Raw genomic sequence first — 21,610 nt, 5'->3', positions numbered from 1 at the left:
GGCGTGAAGGCTTCTGGCTCAAACCCCCCCTTGCAAGGACGGATGTTTCCTTGTTTCCAACAAGTGTGGGTCCAGTGGTTCAAACTAATACATGTGTTTTTTCTTGCTGTGCAGGGGGGGTGGGGGAAGGTGAGCACGTGTCAGGTTCAAGGTGGCTCTAAGCTCAGCTTTGCTGAAGCTGGTCCTCACACTCTGGATGACAGATTTGTGTCTGTCTCCCAGACTCGTGGATGACACTCCGGGCACCCTGCTGGGGCCGGGCGCCGTTACCCCAGCCCTTCAAGGAGGCAGACGGGGGAGCAGGCTCCCTCCACCCCCAGCCCAGCCCCAGGCGCCCTGGGGTCCAGAGGGTGAGGAAGAGCACTCGCCGGAGCAGAGTTGGTCCAGAGCAGGACGGAGGCGAGGCTTCTTAGCAAGTTTTCGTCTTGCGCAGGCCCCTCCAGTAAGGTCAGAAATCACCTAGAACGTGAGAACAGGCAGAGGTGAAGGCAGAAAAGGGTCGTAGCCCTGAGAAGTGTCACAGTTGTTTGCGGGGAAGCAGGAAGCTTCCTGGGCAGGGCGGGCAGGGCCCCTGGACATTCCTGGCTCCCACTCTCAGCCTCTGTGCTTTGGCTTTTGTCATTGTAGTGAGATATATATGCCATGACCTCTACTGTTCTGTTTCTGAGTGTATAATTTGTTGGGATAAATACATTCACATTGTCACGCAGTCATCATTACCATTTATCTTCATCCCAAACTGAAACTCTGTGCCCATTAAACAGAACCTCCCCAAGACGCACTGTCGCTGTCATTCTCTGTCGCTGTGTGTTCCCAGCCTGAAGCACAGGGCCACACCCCTGAATGCTCACTACGGGCTGGGTGAACCACAGCCTTTCGACCTCGGGCTGGATGACTCACTGCCGTGGGGGCGTCCCGGGCACCCTAGGGCAGCAGCATCCGTGGCCTCGTCCACCAGATGCCGGTAGCCACCCACCCCTAGTTTGGTGACATCCAGAGTGTGTCCAGACGTGGCAGCACCCCAGAATAGCTGGAGACTCGCCAAAGAAGGTGGTTACGTTTCTGAGCTGCTGGAAAAGCCCTCTCCCTGCCGGCTGTCCGTAGGAGGGAGCACCCCGTGTGCGCCAGGCTTCGTCTCCCACCAGCTCTGACTCAAATCTGAGAAGCTGTCAGGGTGCATGACCCGAGGACAGGCACTTTGTCTTCGGGGGGGTCAGGGCCGCAGTCCTGTCCTGGTGAGTCCAGTGCTGGGGGTCGTGAGCCGCCCAGCAGGCCGTGACACCGGAGGCCTTGAGGCCCCTCTGCACAGTCAGGAGTGTGCGCTGCTCGGGCCTGGAGGTTTGAGGTTTTGAGTGCAGTAGTCAAGCAGAAGGTGTTTTTAGAATCCAACAAGTGATTTCAACCGAGGAGTTTTGTTAATGTCTTAAATCCCTTGGGTTTCCAAGGCAACTGAGAACGGCTTCTGTTAGATCATTCGGAGTTGCTGCAGCAAGGACGTGGGGTTGGGGCTCGTGTAGGATGGTTTCTGCCCTCTGGTGATTTATTCCTCTCCCCTGGCCCTGGGGCTGGGTTCCGAAGCTCAAATTGTGATCCCCAGTGCGGGCCAGTTTGTTTTCACTAAAGATTTATTACCTCTTAGTGAAGAATACTTCTAAATTCTCCTATTTGCAGGAGAGAAGGCTGTTCCAGAAGAATGTGTCAGGTTTTTGCCGATCACTCAGTGCAGGTGCTCAGGTACCCAGTTCTGCAGCCTGGCCTGTGTCCCCACTTTGGCTGGTGGTGATTCCGAGGCCTGTTAGCATTTAAGAGGGATTGTTCTGAGCAAAAGGTCAAGAGCGTTCTAGCCTAGCGGCCTTCAAGAAGGTGTCATTGGAATTCACTCGTGAGTTCACTACGGTCGTTTGCACGGCAGCTCGTGGGAAGTGGCGTACACGCGCGAGGGAGGTTGCACGTCCTCGGCCGCGTGCTCCTCGGACCCTGGCCTCCCCACCTCGCATGCGATCCCAGACCCCCAGGAGGCGGGTCCGTAGCTGCTGGTTCCAAAGCCCAGGGGCTTGTCCTAATGTCCCACATACGCTCTAAAAGGTTTTGCCAAAAAAGAGAGTTCTGGAGCCGGAATAAAATGGGTCTATTTTGTAGAGTAAATGTTTGAACCTGAACCTTTGTGAAGTTGGAGCTTGACACAGTTCGGGCGGGTGAAGGTGGGCTCCCCGCCGGCCACTCGCACCCTTGCAGCCTCTCTCCTGTGCAGGGAGGGGGCAGGAACTCAGGTCCCTCAGGTCCACAGTTGTTGCGGGGGCTCAAGTGGGAGCCACCAAGCCGGCTCTGCGAGGCGGGGGGAGACACCCCCCCGCCTGTCCTGAAGCACGTGAGGGCGCGGAAGGACTTGTCCGAGAAGCTGTGAACCATGCGAGTTTGTGTCAGTTACCCCGCGTGGCGGGTGACCTGACCGCGGGCGTGAAGGCTGAAGCGAGCGCCCGGCACCCTGGTTCTCCCGTCACTCGGTCCACTTCCGCGACAGGACGCCTTTCCGCTGCCAACGGTCCAGCTCAGCGTGGTATTCTGATTTTTGGGTAAAAGAGCCCGGATGAGGAGCGGCAGCGCAGATCTTCGGGGCTGGGACTGGACCTGCCCCCCAGCACCCGGACGGATGGGCCTGTTCCCGAGACCAACTGTCGCCCCCCTACCCTTCACCCCTCCCTCAAGAGGTGGAGCGCCACCGTAGCCGCCGCCCCGTTTCCCCTTCTGATCGGAGCTGAGCCGTGTGGAGCCGGTTCTGGTTGGCCCTTTGCTGTCTGGCCGGTGGCAAGCGGCGCCCTCGTGGTTGGGGTTTGGGTGAGAGCGCGGAGCCCGGCGGCCGCGCCGGGAGGTGGCGGGTGGGAAACGCTGGCGACCCGGGGCCGGCTGAATGGGAGCACGAGCCGGCCGCCTGCGAGGTGGGGTCTGCTTGGAAGGGGGCCGCGTGCCTGGGGCTCATGCCCTGCGACCTTTGGCTCATCCATGCTCAAGGCCATACTTTTGAATCGCTGTCCTGATTCAAGACCCTTACGAGCTCGGCTTTGCTGAGCCGCTGGCATAGCTCACATGCAGGCGCTCCGTTTGCGCCTGGATTTTCTAGAGCATCGGGTTAGTGAAGGATGAGCCCTTAGGCTCTCACGGGCACCCTGCTCCGCCTCCCCCGGCTGGGTGCTGCTGAGTGCCTTGTCCCCACGGCTGCCCAGTGGGGCTGGGAGGACGTCCCTCCTGGAGCCACTCTGTGGATGAGCTGCAGTGTGTCCTGGGCTGATGCGGGACAAGGCAGGCCACGTCGTGAGGCTGTGCCAGGCCGGAGCCGGAGGAGGAGGTGCTTTCTGGAAGCCCCAGGAGCCGGGCAGCACTCCAGGCTTGGGCGACACAGGGAGCCCAGCACAGGCTTGCACTCGGGATCCCCGAAGTGGGGGAATCTCAGTGGAATGTGCCTGAGTTGGTGTGAGGAGTTGGTGATCCCAGCCTGTGGGATGTGTTTTTGCGGGGCGTGTGAGCACCTGGTCGCGCTCTAGGGTTGTGCAGAAAGGAGCCCGGCCCGCGCCGAGTGCGGGGCTGTGCCGGCAGCTTCACGGAGCTCGAGTTCCCGGCCCGCGTCACCGCCGTGTCTGAAGCCAGCCTCCTCCGCTCTGTGGTTGGTTCGCAGACGTGCAGCCGCCTCACTGGGTCTCAATTTGAACTTGAGGGTTCTTGTTTTCTTTCACCAAGTACTTATTTTCTTTCGGTGTTGTGGACCGTGACAGTGATGCCCCCAGAGTGAGTGAAGGGTCTCCCGTCTTGGGGTGGGGACCAGACCTGGGCGGCCCGACTGTGTGGCGCTGCCCCCACCCCCAGGCGTCGCCTCCCAGCGAGGAGGAGGGGCTTGGCTGAGATCCACAGGGTAGGATGTAAATGCACTGCTTGTGAACTTCCATTTAAATGGAGATTTTTAAGAGGAGCAGTGTTATTTTAAAGCGTTCATTTGAAAATTTTTATGCCACTGCTTTTTTCAAAGTTATAAAAAAGCTGAGGTAGAAGCTACACACCAGAACAGGGCAAAGCCCTGAGTGCCGAGCTGGCTAACACGACCGAGCTGCCCCCCGGGAGCCCCTGACGCTCGTCCTGGGGACGCCTCTCCCTGAGGTCACCGCATGCCGTCTGGCCTCCCCGAGCTGCCTGCTGTGGGATGAAGCCACACCGCGCCTCCCCACGCGCGTGGGCTCCGCCACGTGAGCGCACACCGTCGACTCCTTGTGTCAGTGTGCACAGCTCTGCCGCCTCTGGCTTGAGCCGTGACAGTCCGTGCTGCACACCCCGTGTGCTCCGTCCAGCGTGTAGTGCAGGTGCTTCTGGGGCGCGTGAGCTTCCTACAGCTGCCGCGAGAAGGTACCACGTGCCCAGTGGCCTGCAGCGCAGACTTAGTGCCTTCCCGCTCTCAGAAGTCGGGAGTGGGGAGGCAGGGCTCTGCGTTCCTTCTAGAGGCTCCGGGGGAGCGTGCTTCCTGGCCTGCCCCAGCGGCGTCCTGGATTCCACCCCCCGCTGCTCTCTTCCATTTAGGGCCCTGGTGTTGACACGGACCCACCCGGGGACCCACCCGGGAATCGGAGGTGATCTCCCAGCTCAGGGTCCCTGCCTGCATCCCCTTTGCCATGTGAGGTCACAGGCCCTGGAGGTCGGGACCTGACTGTCTAAGGACTGTGATCAGCCTGCCCCATGGGGCATACGTTAAATAGGAAGTTTTTTTGAGTGAAAATTGCCATTCTTTTTTTCTATTCCTTGAGGCATAATATGCATGCAGTAAACTGCCCAGAAGTGATGGACTGGATAAGTTCTTGTTTCTTTTTTTAACATTTTATTGGGGAAATAGTTATTACCTAGAGAAAAGTTAACAAAAAAGGAAACAAGCATGTCTACTGCCTAGATTCTTCACTTCACGTTTTGCTACATTTGGTTTATTATATGTTTATCCATTGAATCACCCAAAAACCCATCTCATTTTCCAGTACTTTCAAACTACCTGGCAGGTCAGTGTACTTCACTCCAAACACCGCGGCAGGTTTTTCATTAGCGCTTGGTCTGTGCACACACTTCCACGCCCTGCTCGCGCCGGGCCCACCGCACCCCTTGACCGGTCCAGGTAAACACGTGCACCTAGACCCCACCGCGGAGGAGAACGTGCCCTCCGCCTCCGGCCGTCCAGCGCTGCCCCAGCCCTGCGCCCCTGACCTGACTTCCCTGCCGTGAGTCCACTTAGCCCGTCCAGCGCTGCTTCTGGGAGAAGCCACGCGGTGCGCGCCCTGTGGGGCAGCTCACGTCCCACGAGCCGCGTCACGGGGTGTGTGCTCCCCCCTCACATCACGTGTCCATGCTTCGTGTCCCACCTCTTCTCACCTGGTACCTGGGCAGTAGCCAGTTTTTGCTATTATGAGCAAGACTTCTGCGAACATTTTTGGGAAGCCCATTTTGTGGATGCATGTTTTCATTTCTCTTGAGCAAATACCTTGGAGTGCGGCGGCTGGGTCTCAGAGACAGGGTGGCTTTAGTTTTATAAAAACCTGCAGGCTTTTTCCTGTGTCTGTACACCCCAGCTGCCCGCCCAAGGTGGGGAATTTTGGTGGCTCCACGTCCTCCACAGCTGGGCATGTTGTCTTTTTTCTTTTTTTTAAGATTATTTATTTTGAGAGAAAGAGAGAGAGCGTATGCATGAGCAGGGGAGGGGCAGAGAGAGAGGGAGGGAGAGAGAATCCCAAGCAGGCTCTGTACTGTCCACACAGAGCCCGACGTGGGGCTCAACTCACAAACTGGGAGATCATGACCTGAGCCGAAACCAAGAGCCGAGGGCTTAACCGACTGAGCCTCCCCGCTCCCCCCCCCATGCCCTGTGTGTTGTCTTTTTAATCTCAAGCACCTAGATGAGTTTGATGAGTTTTGACAAATGCATACACCTCTGCCATCTGGATGGAGAACACTTCCATTGCCTGAAATGTCCCCTCCTGCCCTTTCCACTCACCCCATCCAGACACGATCAGGACCCACATCCGCCACCAAGGACCCCTGGGTGCTGCCCTCCCGATCTCTGGCAGCCGCTCACCCGCCTGCGCGTCTGGGATTCCAGCTTGCTTGTGGGGTTTGTGGTGTTGCCACGTGTCAGAAAGGCACCTTGTATTTCCAGAATTAGAACGTGTGTCCTGTTCTTCCGCTGCCTCGCCCCTCCTGGTGTGGACGTGGGCTTACCCAGGCGGCCTCCGGTGCTGCGTGCAAGCTCCGAGGGTGGGAGGTCCCTGTGCAGATGTGCATTGACTGTTGGGCGAACCCCCCGGGCCCTTGCTGGCTTTGTGTGACGCTCCCTTTGCTCCACGTCATCTCAGCACTTGCTCTTGTTCCGTGGTCACTTTGTAGCGTTCCGTGGGGCGTGGTGTCTCCTCCCTTCCATTTGCAGCTCCCTGATGGGCCACGTGGTCGCTCTTCTCTCCCTGTGTATCAGTCACTTGTGTGGCTTTCCTCGTCAGGGTCCCTCCAGGCCGGTTCGCGCCATCGGGTTTGAAACGTTGGCCGTGTGGAGCCGATCCTGGCCCGCTTACCCGCCGCCGGCGCTCTGCTTTGCCCGAGTGTCTGTTCGAGCCTTGAAGGCGTTCTGGTTGCCGTTGAGCGTGTGTGTTCTGGGTACGAGGCCCTCACCAGATGTGTGCTGTGCAGACATGCCCTGTCTTTGCTTCGTGTTTTCACCTAACATTGTTTTTGGAGGAGGATACATTTCACATTTTTGATGAAGCCCAAATTGTGAACGTTTTTCTTTTATGGCTTTTACATCACAGAAGTTGTTGCCGAGCCCCATGTGCTTTTCCTGGAAGTTTAACAGATTTCGGTGTGACACTCAGGTCTGTGGTTCACATTATTTTTCGTACATAGGGGTCTCGTTCCGGTACTTTTTGCCAAAAGCTTGTCTTTTACCCACTGAATTCCCTTGCTGAGCAAGTGAGGAGATAAATGTTAGGCGAAATACACACTTAATCTTTGTTGAACTGGATTGTACCCGTTTAGGTGTGATTTGGGCTGTGAGCACCCGGCTGGGCGGGCTCTCTGACACATGGGGGCCTGTTCGGTGGACGAGACGTCAGGCCGAGCAGGGCAGGGCTGTGACATCTATGCCAACATTCTCAAGTGCCCCTTGTGAGCACTTTTAGGAATTGTAAAGAGTGGAGATTTGGGGAAACGTTAGAAACTGGGTCCTGGCTCTCGACCAGGCCGTGCCCCCCAGGACGCCCTGGCTGTGAGGTCAGCGCCCCTCGCCCTGACCCTCCCAGCCTTCCACCCTCCGTGGCAGCCCTGTCCCCCAGGCTCTGGGCCTCACGTGCCTGGAACCCACTCTTTGCTGCCCCGAATCGGCCCATACCACTGCCTGATCTAGTGTGATCATTTAAACATTCTGCTTATTTTCATTATCTTTTTTGCTTTTCAGTTGAAGATTGTAAGCTAAATTTTCAAGTGTTAGGATGTATCATTTATAGAAGAGAAAAAAAAACCCACTGTATTCCCCTGTAGAAAAAAACCTTTACAATTAACATGTAGCCCTTTACAATTAAATGTTGATATTTTTAATCCTGTTTTCTCCATTTATTAAAAAGAGGTCAGTGGACCACCCAGGTGGCTCAGTTGGGGAAGCGTCCGACTTCGGCTCAGGTCATGCCTTACAGTTCGTGAGTTCGAGCCCCACGTGCAGCTCTGTGCTGACGGCTGGGAGCCTTTGGGTTGTGTCCCCCTCGCTCCCTGCCCCTCCCCCACACATGCTCTGTCTCTCTCAAAAATATATACACATTAAAAAAATAAAAGAGGTCTGCATCAGGAAGTCGCCCCACGTGCCTTCCTGCTGCTCATGTGGTTGGCGTGTGGTCACCTCTTGCTGCCGCGTGCGTGTGGCGTGTCTGCAGGCGAGCCACTGCCCACGTTGACCCCGTGTCCAGAGGAGGCACAGCTTGTGTGCACACGTGTATGAGTAAGCATGTGCACATGCACACATGTGCATGTGAGCAAGCGTGCATACGTGAATGAGTGTGCGCGCGCGAGCATGTGTGAGCAAGTGTGTGTGTGAGTCTGAGTGAGCACATGAGCAAGTGTATGTGAGTGTGTGTGTAAGCCTCTGTGTGAGCAAGCATGTGAATGAACATGTGCATGTGAGCAAGTGTGTGTGAGCATCCGTGTATGTGAGCAAGCATGTGTGTGAGCATCTGTGTGTGTGAGTGAGCTGTGCATGTGAGTGAGCATGTGAGCGTCTGTGTGCGTGTGAGTATGCGCACGTAAGTGAGCGTGTGTGAGAGCCTCTGTGTGTGTGAGCCAGCACGTTTATGCATGCACACGACCGTGTGGAGGTTCCAGATATAGGAATACCTACGTTACTAACTTACAAGTGAATTTTGGGAGCTCAGTCCATTTTTCAGACTGAGATCGGATGCTTGGTGCCCACGCCAGCCTGAGTCCTTGGATGTCATCGGGACAGGCAGCCTCCGTCTCCGCTCCAGAACCTCCCTGCACAGACAAGCCTTAGGCGGGGGGCGGGAGTGTCCGTGCCAGGCCTGCGATTCGCAGGGTGGGCTGCGTGAGGGGTGCAGAGGGCTGCTTGGACATCCATCCTCGAAGCTCCTGGGGGAACTCACTGCGACGTAGAAGGGTCAACGGCCTGCGCACGCATTGCCTTGGCTTCCTGGGTCCGTGCACGGGGCGGTGTGTGTCAGCGCTTTGGGCCTTTTCATGGCTGGGCATAGTCTGCCGTGATGTGTGCCAGCCGCTGCTAAGCACGTGGGCTGTTTTGTCTGACTTATGACCAGTGTCTCTGTGAGTGTGCACGCACGCCGCCCTGTGGACGTGCCCTACTGCCCTGGGCGCTGGCCCTCCAGGGGCGTGTCAGGCCCTCCCGCGCGGCCGTGCCATCGGACGGTCGTGGCGGAGGGTGTTCCAGGTTCCTCTTGTCCTCAGCTCTTTTTACCGTCCAGTGCTTGGGGTGCAGCCGCCCCGCGGTGTGGCTTCTGGGTGCATCTCCCTGAGGACTGGGGGTGTCAGATGCTGCTCGCTGGTCACTTTTGGGTCTTCTTTGGATGAATATCTGCTCAGGTCCTTTGCCCACTTTGGAATTAGGTTGAGTTGGAAGCATCTGGAACTATTCTGATCAGGTCTTCGAGTCGGATCCATGGTCTGCAAATATTCTCACGGCTTGTCGCCTTTCTTCCTTTCCTTTTTAAAAAAATTTTTTAAAAATTTATTTATTTATTGTGATAGAGAGAGAGAGGGGGGTGAGGACAGAGAGAAGGAGGGAGACAGAGTCTCACGCAGACTCCGTGTTGTCCTTGCAGAGCCCGACGCGGGGCTCAAACTCGTGAGCCTCAAGAAGATGACCTGGGCCGAAATCAAGAATCAGACACGTAACTGACTGAGCTCTCCAGGTGCCCCCCACCCCCCGTTTTAAAAATTTTAAGTGGACTCCGTGCCCGCCAAGGGGCTCAGACTCAGGACCCCGAGGTCGAGCATCACCCGCTCCTCCAACAGAGCCAGCCAGGCGCCCTGTCTTCTCGCGTCTCGCTAGCCTCCTCTGAGACCTCGAAGGTTCTGGTTTTGCCAAAGCCCAGTTTACCTGTTTGGTTGCGGGCTGTCGCTGTCCAGTCCCGGGGCCCGTCGCCAAGGCTGAGACCGTGCCTGTACTTTTAGCTCGTACGCTGGGTCTTTGATCCCTTTTCTGTGTCGCCTCTTCTCAGAGAGATGAAAATGTTGCAGGAACGTGACAGCCTCTGTCCTGGGGGGGTGTCCCCCACTGTGCTGAGTGGAGCCCCTGCCTGAGGCAGGTGAGGGGCCTCCGCCTGCACGACGGGGCTGGAGTTCGCAGAAGCAGCCGGGCGCCTGGAAGCCACACCCTGGCTTCTCCCGAACGTGCCAGTTTCCCGTGGAGACTCTCAGGTGACCTCTGTGTGTTTGCTCCCCCAGGCGCCGACCTGACCCTCGCCGAAGCCAGCAGCTCCGACAGCCGCGGGGACAGGGCTGAGCTCTACGGCCACGTGGACGAGGGTCTCCTGGGAGGAGAGGCCAGCTTCCTGGGCCCGCCCCTCACCCCCGAGAAGGACGAGGTGCTGCACCAGGCCACCGCGGTGGCCAACCTGCGGGCGGCGCTCATGAGTAAGAACAGCCTGCTGTCCCTCAAGGCAGACGTGCTGGGAGACGACAGCTCCCTGCTGCTGGAGTACCTGCCCAAAGGCACCCACTCCCTGTCCCGTAAGTGCTGCGCGCCCTGTGCCGGAGCAGGTGGCCGTGAGGTGGTGGGGAGGGGCGCCTGTCCGTCGGGAGATGGGGACGGTGGCCGCACTGGCCTGGGGTCACGCGGGAGGCCGCGTGGTAGAGAAGGTGGTTGATGCTCGGTTGTCAGGGCAACAGCAAGTGCTTGTTCGAACGCGTCAGGCTGAAGTCCCTGAAATCGAGGCGTCTGCACCAAAACCCGCCTCAGGCTTCCAAGTGCCGGGAAGCGGTGCGCGAGGTGGGACCGACCGGGACTCGGGCTCCCTCTGCTGGCGCTGGTCCTGCCCGGGCGCCCGTCCCTTCGTCCATTCACAGGGGGAGCGGCCCGCGCCACACATATCCTTGCTTTGTTTCCGCTAGACGTGCTGGTCACACCTGAGTGTTTAAAGGCGTCGGGTGCTCGCTGCTTAAATCAGCTCAACTCCACTTGTCCCGAAGCCAATGACAGACCATCCTGAGAAGCAGCGAAAGGGGCAGCGGAGCCGTGGGTGCCCAGACGTCCTTCTCCCGACCAGCCACGGGGCATTGGGTTTTACGTGTAACCAGCCGTGAGCCCACTGGGTGCCAGCCCGAGAGCCAGGCACAGACGCCCTGAAGACCCAGTCTGGGGGCGCTCAGGGAGCATGGCGGTCTCAGTGCCGTGGGGGAGGCAGCGTCGGTGTCTGGCCGTCCTGGGATTCGCGCACGGTGTGTGGGTAGTGCGCCCCTGGGCGCCGGGGGGGTTGGTGCGAGGCCTGTGAGCCTGTGGAACACGAGGGGTGGCCCGTGTGGACGCAGCGGTCGCCCGAGCACCATGGCAGGAAGCAGGTTCATCGTCTGTTCAGGGTTTGGGAAGCGCGGCCCTGTTTTCATGTTCAGTGTAAAAAGACAGTATTTTTACAACCTTGTCTTCATGAGCGCTGACGTTTCCTAAGCTTTGTGCTGGGGCGATGAAGACCCGCTGTGGCCAATAAAGACTGAAAGTGGGACCGACATGTCCATTCTCCTCATTTCCCGGGATGGGAGCAGCTGCTGCCGCATTCAGAGCAGCCTGGATGCAGGGGTCGGCTCGCGGGACTTGGTTTGAAGTCAGACCCAGAGCCGAGCACCTCGCCGGCGGCCGCTTGGCGTTGGGCGCTCCGTGACACGCGCGTCGGGCTCAGTTCCTCAGCCGACAAGTGAGTGGTTTGACTTTAAAGCAGTAATTGATGCCTGTGGACCTTGGGCGCGTGAGCGGCGCTCGGACGACCTGCTCCACACGTCGGTCCCGCCGTGTCCACGTCAGACCCTGTGCTGTGGGCAGGCCTCTTGGGCCGGGGCGGCCCCAGGACACTTGAGTGGCGCTGGGGGACGACGGGACAGGTTTTGTGGATCTCACGGGAGGAGCACACGGGGATGGACCAGGAACCGGTGGCCGTGTGGGGAGGTGGGGGCACACGCAGTCTGCCCCCCACACGCCCCTCATGCCCGCGTGAAGGCCACACGTCACAGACTGCGGGGTCTGTGCCTCTGCCGCCGAGGGTGACTTTGGAACACGGGGTGGTTAACAGTGCCTTTCACCACCTCCCTGCCTCCAGCGTGGCCTCTTCCCCAAGGTGTGTCTGTGCCGGGGGCCACCCCAGGTCAGGCACTGGGCCTCGTGGGGCGGGCTGGAGGGATGGGGAGCCGGGCCATAGAACCTTCTGCTGCTTCTTTTTAGTGCGTCTGTGACTAGTTTTGGGTGAAGTCTCTCCGTGGGTTTTGGTGTTTTGTTATTTCTGTTATTTTGAACTTCTTTGCTTTTAGTATTCTAAATTACCCATTTTTCTTGGAAGAACCTACCAGAGGCAGAGGGGCCAGAGATCATGGTGTGAAAATGGGTTATTTTAAAACATTATTTTCTGACATCCTACGTAAAGCCTGTTTCTGGGTATTTGTTACAGCGAGAATGAAAGTGCCCAGGGAACAACTGTTTCCCAGGACGCTGTGGTCAGCCGCTGGCCCCGCCCCCTGCCCGGTCCCTGGCGGGTGGCTGCGTGGGATCAGGCGACGGAGGCTGGGCTGCGGTTGGGTCAGCACAGGCGGGGCCACCTGTCCAGCACCCGCTTTCCACACGGTTGTCACCGCGAGGGCGTCAGTATTGGCGTGTGGCCTGGGCCACTCTGCACGTTTCTGCACCGCGAGAAGGGGCCGCAGTGACTCCCGTGTGCTGTCTGCTCTGTGATTCCCGGTGTCCCGCACGTGGCCAGGGGTCAGGGTTGCCCCTCCGCGGCCACTGCCGGTTTCCAGATGTGCCTTTGTCGGGGGGAGCGCGTGTTCCATTCAGGGGAACGCGGCCTGGCAGGGCCTGGCTCGGCGCTTCGGTCCCGGGCCTCCCTCCTCGCGCCCCAGCCCCCGCTCAGTGTGCAGACGTGCTCCCAGGGCCCGGGCGCCCCTGGCGGCTGACGTCTCCGGCCCGGTGAGCAGGCTGTGTGTGTGCACGAGCCTTCCACGGCGCATGGAGGAGGCGCGCTGATAGCAGAGTCCTGGGGTGGTTCCCGGCCAAGGGACCACCCGTAGCTCAGGCAGGTGCAGGGGCCTCTGCTTCCTCCTCGGGCGGCTCAGAAAGGAGAGGGGCCTGGGCTGTGGTGTCGGGCGTCCCCAGAGCCTGGTCTGGTGCGAGAGGCGGGGAGCGCCAGAAGGCCAGACCGTGGTAGCTCCAGCCTCCCTGGGCTGGTCGTTAATGGTGCGCATTTTGTTACATGGTGTCTGGAGTGCCCCAAATGGGTCCACATCCCAGCAGACGTGGGCTTGTAGTTGGAGAAGCGAGAGGAAGGCGTGGCATTCAGCACTAGCAGCCGCCGGGCACGGGGTCCCGTCCCCACTCTGCCGGGCCTTCCTGAGGCGGGACGTGCTGTGGCTCAAGCTCCGGCCGTGGCAGTTCTGCAGGTGTGTAAATCAAGAGGCGTGTCCCACGTGCGGGCAGCGCATAAGCGGGAGTCAGCGGCCGGCATTCACGGGTCCTCCTGAGCGGTCTGGAACCTTCTGGGGAAGGTCGAAAAGGTCTAGTCACATTGGCCTGGATAGTAGGTTTATCAGACAGTTTCATTTCTTGATCAACAGTATTTAACTGATTAAAGGGACTTTTGTGCTTTTCACGTTGATTTAGTTTAACTTGGTTCTTTTACTTTCACCGTGTGTCCAACGGTCGGCCAGCACCCCGTTCGCGGCCCTCGTTCGCGGCCCTCGTTCGCGGCGTGGAGCCTGAGCAGCACGGGCCCCAGACCCAGCCCTGCTGCATTTGCGAGCGTGCGCTGGTCTGAGAGGGACCTTGACACAGGTGTCCCCTTCCTGGGGCCGAGCTGCCTGTGCAGCAGGAGGGCGGGCGCCTTGCAAAGCTGCCACGTGCCCCCAGTGGCCGACGTCGCCCAGCTGCCGCGGTGTTAGGTCCGTAGATACTACGTGGGAAGAATGAGCTGAGGTCCCCCGACCCTGTGCTTATGGTGTCGTATCTGAGCAGAACGTCATGCCACGTCCCCTCCAGCTCTTCACGGGGAGGGAAGCCACGAAAGAGCGTGGCGTGGCCGCAGGTGGGGGCTTCCTGCACGGGCCTGGGAGCCTGGCCCGGCCTGCAGGCCCCAACACCCAGGCGCACGTTATGGGAAACAGCGGAATGGGTGTCTGTTTAAAGATTATTTCCCATCGTGTGTAAAAACATGAATCAAGGATGACCTTTTCTTGATTCTGGATTGACCCTGGAATTTTAAACAACTTCTTGCAAAAAGGCATTGGATGATGTCACTGCACTTCTAGAGAAATGACCTGCTCGACACGCCTTGAAGCGCTTGGTGGAAGATCGTTTCTCAAGGCCACAGGTGCGCACGTGCTTGTGTTCGCACAATGTCTCCTTGCCTTCTGTGCCAGAACCCCCGTTGTAATCATTTTGCTTCTGGGAGAGAAACCCCTCCCCCAGACAAGTGGCGTGTGGAGACCCTGCTGTTTGGGGGTGGCAAGCTGATAAAAGTACCCAAACACCAGCCTCTAGCGAGACCTGGCTTCGTCACATGGCAATGCTCTGCTCACGGCATCAGGATCAAGGACTCCTGGAACTCTCCAGAACAAGCCCGCCAGCGGGGATCCCTTCACGTGGGTGAGACTCGTTTCCTGTGTTCCCAGGGCCCGCCACCAGCCCGAGTCACTCTTGGGGTTGCTGACCGCAGAGCAGAAGCCCCCCTCTGGCCCCTCCACCCTGCACTCAGAGCCCGGGACACCTGCTCTGGTGACGGCCAGCCCAGGTAAGAAGTGAGAGCGGCAGGCACGCGCCCTAAGTCCCACGTGCACGCAGGTGCATCCCCGGCGTGTCCTGGGCCATCCTCAGGGGCTCATAATGCGCCTCCGTGGCAGCTCCTGTGCAACTAGACGTCGCTGATGCTCAGCTCAGCCGGTGAGAGGAAGTCGCTTCAGGCTGACAGAGTCACAGGCTTTTGCCGGGTACCTGTCAGCTCTCTCACAGCGCTGGGTGTGTGCACGTGTGTGTTTACCGAGGCACGGCTGACACAGTGTCCCATTCCGTGCCGTGTGCGCAGCCCGAGTCCACAGCCCTGCGTGCCCTGTGCGCCCAGAGCACCCTCCACCTGTCACCCCTGATTATGCTTCCTCCGCGTGCTTCTCACGTTTCACGTTCGTGTAATATAAACACGTACGTAAATAAATGTAAGCACAAGTGCATCTTTTAAAGTTAATTTTTATTTATTTTGAGAAAGGTACAGAGAGAAGGCGGGGGAGGGGCAGAGAGAGAGGAGACAGAATCCCAAACAGGATGCGGGGCTCGAACTCAGGAACCAGGAGATCATGACCCAAGCCAAACTGGGGAGTCGGGATGCTTAACCGACTGAGCCCCCCAGGCGCCCCTAAAAGTACATTTTTATATTTAAATTAAGAGATTTCTCTGAGGAATCTGCCCTGATGTGAAGACATTTGATTCGTCAACCGTGGGTGAAAGAGCAATGCTGGCTGGTCGTGGGCCGGCTTTGCAGGCGGCACACTTGTGCCAGCCACGGACCCCGGGGCCTCAGGAGGGCCACGGACAGCGAGCACTCCTGCCCGTTCCTCGGGTGCGAGCGGCTGTTTGTCGCCCTGGAGGAAAAGAACTATTGAAGAAGAACTTACTCACAGATGTTGGATTTTGAAGTTGATGGAGTGATTCGCCTGCGGTCTTTTCCAACAGGGCGGTTTGGGTGGGAGACGGATTGTGTCCGTGTGTGGACCGCCCTTCGCATGTCCGCTCCCTGAGGACCAGTGTGGCCTCCTTCCCAGACGTGGGGCAGCTGGTCCTCATGGTGACGGGGCAGGGCCAGTGACGGGTGGCATTATCACGTCCTGACCGCCTGTCACTTGTCTGTCTCTTGTTCTAGACCGATGCCCCTTGTCACCCGGAGCCCTGGGCTCGGCAGCGAGGCCGCCCCGGTGGGTGTCTGGGGGCCGCAGGGCTCCTTCCAGAGCGCTGTGCGGCCAGCGACCAACCCCCCTCCCCCAACGGGTACCCAGAGCTCCAACAGCCTGACCCGAAGTCAGCAAAGGAGCCGTGGGGGAAGCACCCGTGGGAACAGGGGCCTCTGCTGAGCCTTGCAGCCCCCAGGCCAGAGAGGCCTCGCCAGGCACCTCTGTCTGTGCCGGAGCAGACGCTCCCTCCCGCCTCTGCTTCAGCCGGGCCTGGCGTTCAGGTTTCGTGTCCACCAGGTGACGGCAACGCCACACAAGACGGGGGCAGCTGTGGGGAGCGGCACTAGGCGTCGGTGCAAGCCTTTAAAGCTGTCACTTTTCGGGCGCTTGGGGGGCTCAGTCGGTTGAGCGTTCAACTCTTGATTTCGGCTCAGGTCATGATCTCCTGGTTCGTGAGTTCGAGCCCCGTGTTGGGCTCTGTGCTGACAGCGTGGAGCCTGCTTGGGATTCTGCCTTCCTCTCTCTCTGTTCCTCTCCCACTTGCTATTTCTCTCAAAAATAAATAAACATAAAGCAATTACTTCTTGAACCCTCTCCGGCAGCCAGCTGAAGGGTTTCCAGGGCCCTGTGGGCGGGCAGGCGGGGCAGGGGCTCCTCCAGGCGACCGGGCTTGGGCTCCCCAGGGTCGTGCAGGGCTTGCCGTCCGTGGGGGCCGAAGAGCACCCTACCCTCCCTGGAGAAAGGAGCCTGGTAGCTCTGACACCATTACCATCTGGAAAAATCTGAGGACCAAGCCTCGGCATGGTGCTCCTGAAGCAGATGTCTCGCTGTGTCGCCCTCCCCAGGTGTGAAGGTGACAGCCATCTCTGGAGAATTACTGAAGCTGCTTCTTTCCAGAAAGAATGACTGTGCGCTTGTCCACGTTCATTGGACGTGTCGGGCTCCACGTCTGCTCACTTGCATGGAGCAGGTGGCCGTGGGTGTGGTGGGCTGTCTGGGGCCCGGAGGCTCACGTTTGGCGGCAGCCCGTGGTTTCCTCGGACGGAAGCAGGCAGCCCCGGTCCAGGCCGGGGGGGCGGCAGAGTGGCTTCTAGGGGAGAGGTGCTTCCCCATCAGTCTGCAGGGGCCCCCGCCCTCTCCGGGCCCAGAGCCGACCACGGCTGTGGCTCGCCTGGTCCGGGAGCAGCCCCGGCTGCCTCCATACACAGCGGCCGCGGGCTCCACTGTTATTAAGTGAGTTCTGAAGACCAAGGAAAGCCAGGTTTCAGAAAGGCTGAGGGTGTTGTCCTCGGTGTTCAAAGACCAGTCGACGCAGGTCACGCTTCCGAGGGGCCCTGGGCCCCGTGGTTTATGTCAGTTCCGTTTGTTTTGAATACCGTTTCTAGAGACCGTCTTCTTTTTTTGTTGTTCCAGAGGGGATCTTTGAGCTGTGCGGTCTCAGAGATTTCACGTCTAAATGTGGACACACTGGCAGAAGCAGCCTGTGTGGATGGATGTCTGGGCTCTGAGTTCACTGGGTGGGGACACAGGCCCAGCGGCTGCTTTCCCCTCGTTTGCTCCCGTGGCGGACTTTTCTCCGGGCTGGACGGAGTGTGGGCATCTGCGCTGGGGAGTGTCTGTGCGGTTGCGCTGAAAGGCTTTGGTTAAAATTTTAAAACAATCATGGCGCCCGGCTGGCTCAGTCGGTGGAGCACAGGAGTCTTGATGTGGGGACTGTGAGTTCAAGCCCCAGGCAGGGTGTGGAGATTCTTTACAGATTTTAAAACAAAACATTTCAGACAAGTTCCATGGTGCCTAAGAGAAACAGGTTTGTGGTAGGCGGTCCAGTGATAAGAGGTGCAAGAAACAGTTCGGAGCAGACAGTGGTCTGATTTGGTTCTTACATTTACCACCGTTTCGCATCAAAGTGTACAGCCATCTAATGTGGTGTTCCCAGCAGGTGCGTTTAGATGCCCGTCGCTTGTATTTCGTTGAATTTCTCTTTGAAATGTTGTGGCTCATGGGTTGATCTCAAAGAGTTTTCTAAAAACTTATCAATATGTAACATTAATCTCTCTTGGTCACAGAGAATTTCAGTAATAAAAGGTTGGCTCTTGTTCAGGTGCATTTACTGCCACATAACCCACTCCACACCTGTGGGCTTCTGGGTGTAGTCACTGTGTTCACGTGGTGGGAAATGAGCGATGCCACAGGCTCGACTGTCAGTCCCATGTCAGGGGTGTGCACGTGTGCGTGTGCATGTGTAGAAATGAAGTCTCCACACTTGGGGACATTAATTTGTTAATTTAGATTGCATTTAAAATAGATTATCCAGGGGCGCCTGGCAGGCTCAGTGAAGTGGACGACTCTTGATCTTGGAGTTGTGAGTTCAAGTCCCACATTGGGTTTAGACTTTACCTAAAAAAACAAAAAAAGAAAGACCCAAAAATCCAAACACTTATAATATATAATCTAGTCTTGATTATTGCTGGATTTGTACTTGTGTATATAACTCTGTTACCGGGGAAAAGGCACTGCTTTATTTTAACAAAAACTCTCTAACCTTGTAGTTTCGGCCACGACGAGCTTGTACTGGGCTTACTTTCCAGGCAGAGACCACTTGCAGATCTGGCGCACATGCACGCCCACAGGCGCACGTACGCCCGCCCTGGAGACCGGCCGGCACAGGTGGGACTTACAGGCTGAGCCCCCGCAGAGAAGAGCACACAGGAGGGCTGTTCTCACTTGGGGGTTCGCGGCATGGTTCCAAACAGCGGAGCAGCGGCGCGCTGTGCCAGGGAGATGGAGGGCATCCTTCAGGGCCCCCAAGGGGGCTGGACCTGGAGGAGCAAGTCTCAAGTAGCAAGAACCCACAGACAACGCGCCCCCAGATCTGCGCACGAGCCCTTTCAGCTCCTGAGCCACGCAGGGAGCAGAGTGTTCCTCGGAGGTGCATCTCTGGGACACGGGACAGTCCAGGCCCGGGAGGGACATGAGGGACACCGGGCTTTCAGCAGAGACCCCGGAGGGGCCACACTTTGATGTGAGAGTCACTCCCTCAGAGTAAGACCAAACCCAAATGAGACCAGATTTAGCCCCAACAAGAACTAAAGTGACGCTCACGGGGCGGGGTGGGGTGGGGGTGAGCCTCCCAGATGTGTCTGCTCAATGGAAGTAATAACAACAATGAGACAAAACCTTGGCTGTCTTTAAAAGAGTGACCGCATGGGCAGCACCTCTGCCGTCTCATCGGCCATGCCTGGTGTCTAGGAAGAAGTGACGGCGTGTGCTAATGACCGGATCCCTCTCGGGAAGGCGGGCACACACTGCATTCACCTGACAGGGACATGAAGACACACTACTAACACATTCAAGGAACATTCTGGAAATGAAAGTATAATATCTGAAGTATTCATTACATAGTTTAATAGCAGTCTGGATAGGGTTAGTGAACTAGGAAGCTCATAGGGAAAAAACAGAAGAATGGAAAAAGCAAAGAGACACATGAAACACAGTGAAAATGCTTAATGCATGTGTACCTGGGGTTCCAGAAGGAGAGAGGAAGTGGGACAGAAGCTCAGTTTCCCAAAGCTGATGAGAGACGTCAGCCTACAGATTTCAGAAGCTCCGGAACCCCAGAGCAGAATGGATTCCGGAAAAAGCAACAGTAAACGATATCTGGGCACGTATGGTCAAAGTACTGGACGCCAGCAACAAAGAGACATCTGAAAGCAGCCGGTGAGGAAAGTGTCCCCTTCCTGGGGAACGAGACCAATGACACTCTCCAGCAGAGTGACCCCGATGGGCTGTGGGGGGCCTGCCCCCTGATGTGCTTGCAGAAACGCCGTTGCTGACACGGGCTGCATGAAGACCCCTGAGAACCCACCGCCACGTGACCGCACGCCGGCTGGAGGGCGGCCCCGGCAGGCGACCTGCAGAGTGACCACGCGAGCGGTGGAAACGCATCTCGATTGTTTAAAGCAACATTTATAGTTTCTTCCCGGGTTTTAAGCAGGAGTTGGAGTGTAAAACGTGACATTAACAGCACAAAGGGTCCAGGATGGATGAGCTTGGATGGTTCTTGGATTCTTTGTGAAGTCACGTAAATAATGGCAAAAATGATAAAGTACAGCTCCACGGCTTATGAAGAGAAAAAAAATGGAATGATACTTGAATAATTTGAAACAAGGCAAGCAAGGATGGCTAAAGAAACAAAAAACATAAAGGACAGAAAAACCACACAGATAATAAGATGGTAGATCTCACCGGCTGTGTCCATCACTACACATGGACTAAAGACTCCAATAAAAAGATGAAAAAAATCTGTTTTAAAAATTCACTGTCTGTAGGAGACGGAAGTCATAGATAAAAACACAAAGTGTTAAAGCAAAGTGATAAATAAGGTAAACCTAGGAAACACCTGAAGGAGATCTTTCATCTTAACATCAAAGTAAGCTGAAGAAATGTTACTCGAAGGACGTTACAGAATGAAGAAGAGTCAGTTCTGTGGGAATGGGACCCCCTAAGTGTGTGTGTGCTTAGGTTCAAATATAGGAAGTACCGACACCTGGGGGCTCAGTCTGTTGAGAGGCTGACTCTTGATTTCGGCTCAGGTCATGATCTCAGGGTTGTGGGATCGAGCCCCATGTTGGGCTCTGCACAGAGCGTGGAGCTTGCTTGGGATTCTCTCCCCGCCCCCCCTTCCTTCTCTCTTTCTTAAAATAAAAAAGAAAATATAGGAAGTAAAAGCTGACCGCAGTCAAAGGAGAAAGACGAGCCCACGGTAGTCAGGAGTTTTCACACGTCTTCTCAGTAGTTGACGGGACAGCAGACTGACGTCAGAGAGGACAGAGATCTGAGCGGTTTTCAGGTGTTAAATGAACTGTGAGTTTCTGAGGTAAATCCATTGCACCACAAGGTGTCCTTTTCATCTCTCGCTGGATTTAACGTGCCGCTTGGTGTAGGTGAGAGATGCCGCTTGTAGCAACACCATTAAGCAGCCCGAGACTTCCACACAGCAGCGCAGTGAGGCGGCCACAGAACAGGCGCGTGAGGGCGGCTGTAATGCAGGTCTCAGAACCAAAGGACTAGAATCCTAGCATGTTCTCTGACCTCGGTGAAATTCAGTTCTTAAAAAACTAACAGCAAAAAGGTACTGGAATATCCCCTAAATGTTTGGAATTCAAACAACATACGTTGTTTTTTGGTTTTTTTTTAATTAAAAAATCTTTTAAACATTTATTATTAAGAAACAGACACAGAGCATGAGCAGGGGAGGGTCAGAGAGAGAGGGAGACACAGAATCTGAAGCAGCTCCATGCTCTGAGCTGTCAGCACAGAGCCCAACGCGGGGCTCAACCCCACAAACTGCAAGGTCATGACCCGAGCTGAAGTCAGACGCTCAACCGACTGAGCCCCCCAGGCGCCCCCAACTTATGTTTAAATAGTCCGCAAGTCCAAGAATAAGTCACAGTGGAAATTATGAACTATTTTTCACTGAGCGTTGATGAAAGTAGACACCATCAGGACCTTACGCCTCTAGCTGCACGTAGGCTAATTTGGGTCAAGAAATGAGAGGAAGAAAAGCAAATTAAGCCCAGTGAACTAAAAGCAGACGTCCAGGAGGGAAGGGAACAGAGCTCAACACCGGGGTGTTTAAAAGATTCATAAAGCTAATGAAGCCCTATCAAAGGTGATCAGCCTAATAGAAAGCAGTGCTAATTGTAAATAGAAGGTATGGAAAAGGTCACCACTAAGACCCTATGGACGTTAGAACAGTAATAAAATACCGTGAACAGTCTTGTGCCAACACATTTGACAAGTTGGGGGAAATGTGCAAATTCCTTAGAAAACACCGGATCAGACCCAGGTGCACCAGGTGGGCCCGGGGAAAGCTCGTGCAGGAGCCCCGCCCACGGCCTCCTCGAGACCAAGGCCACCGCTCAGGCCGCCGGGGCCGGGTGAGTGACTGCGG

The 21,610-nt window shown here is 56.8% G+C and overlaps 1 protein-coding gene across 1 annotated transcript in view; it reads left to right on the top strand.

The window, feature by feature from the left end:
- Positions 1–21,610, top strand: part of ZBTB46 (zinc finger and BTB domain containing 46) — a 34,073-nt gene that overhangs the window by 1,777 nt on the left and 10,686 nt on the right. The window contains exon 3 of the mRNA XM_077756798.1: positions 9,973–10,257. Coding sequence (XP_077612924.1) covers positions 9,973–10,257 — 285 coding nt within the window. The remainder of the gene's footprint in view (positions 1–9,972; positions 10,258–21,610) is intronic.

Source organism: Crocuta crocuta, unplaced genomic scaffold (genome assembly GCF_008692635.1).
Source record: "Crocuta crocuta isolate KB4526 unplaced genomic scaffold, BGI_CrCroc_1.0 scaffold613, whole genome shotgun sequence".
Classification (NCBI taxonomy): Eukaryota; Metazoa; Chordata; class Mammalia; order Carnivora; family Hyaenidae; genus Crocuta; species Crocuta crocuta.
Note: the sequence above shows the minus strand (reverse complement) of the source record. Positions and strands in the feature narration are given on the sequence as shown.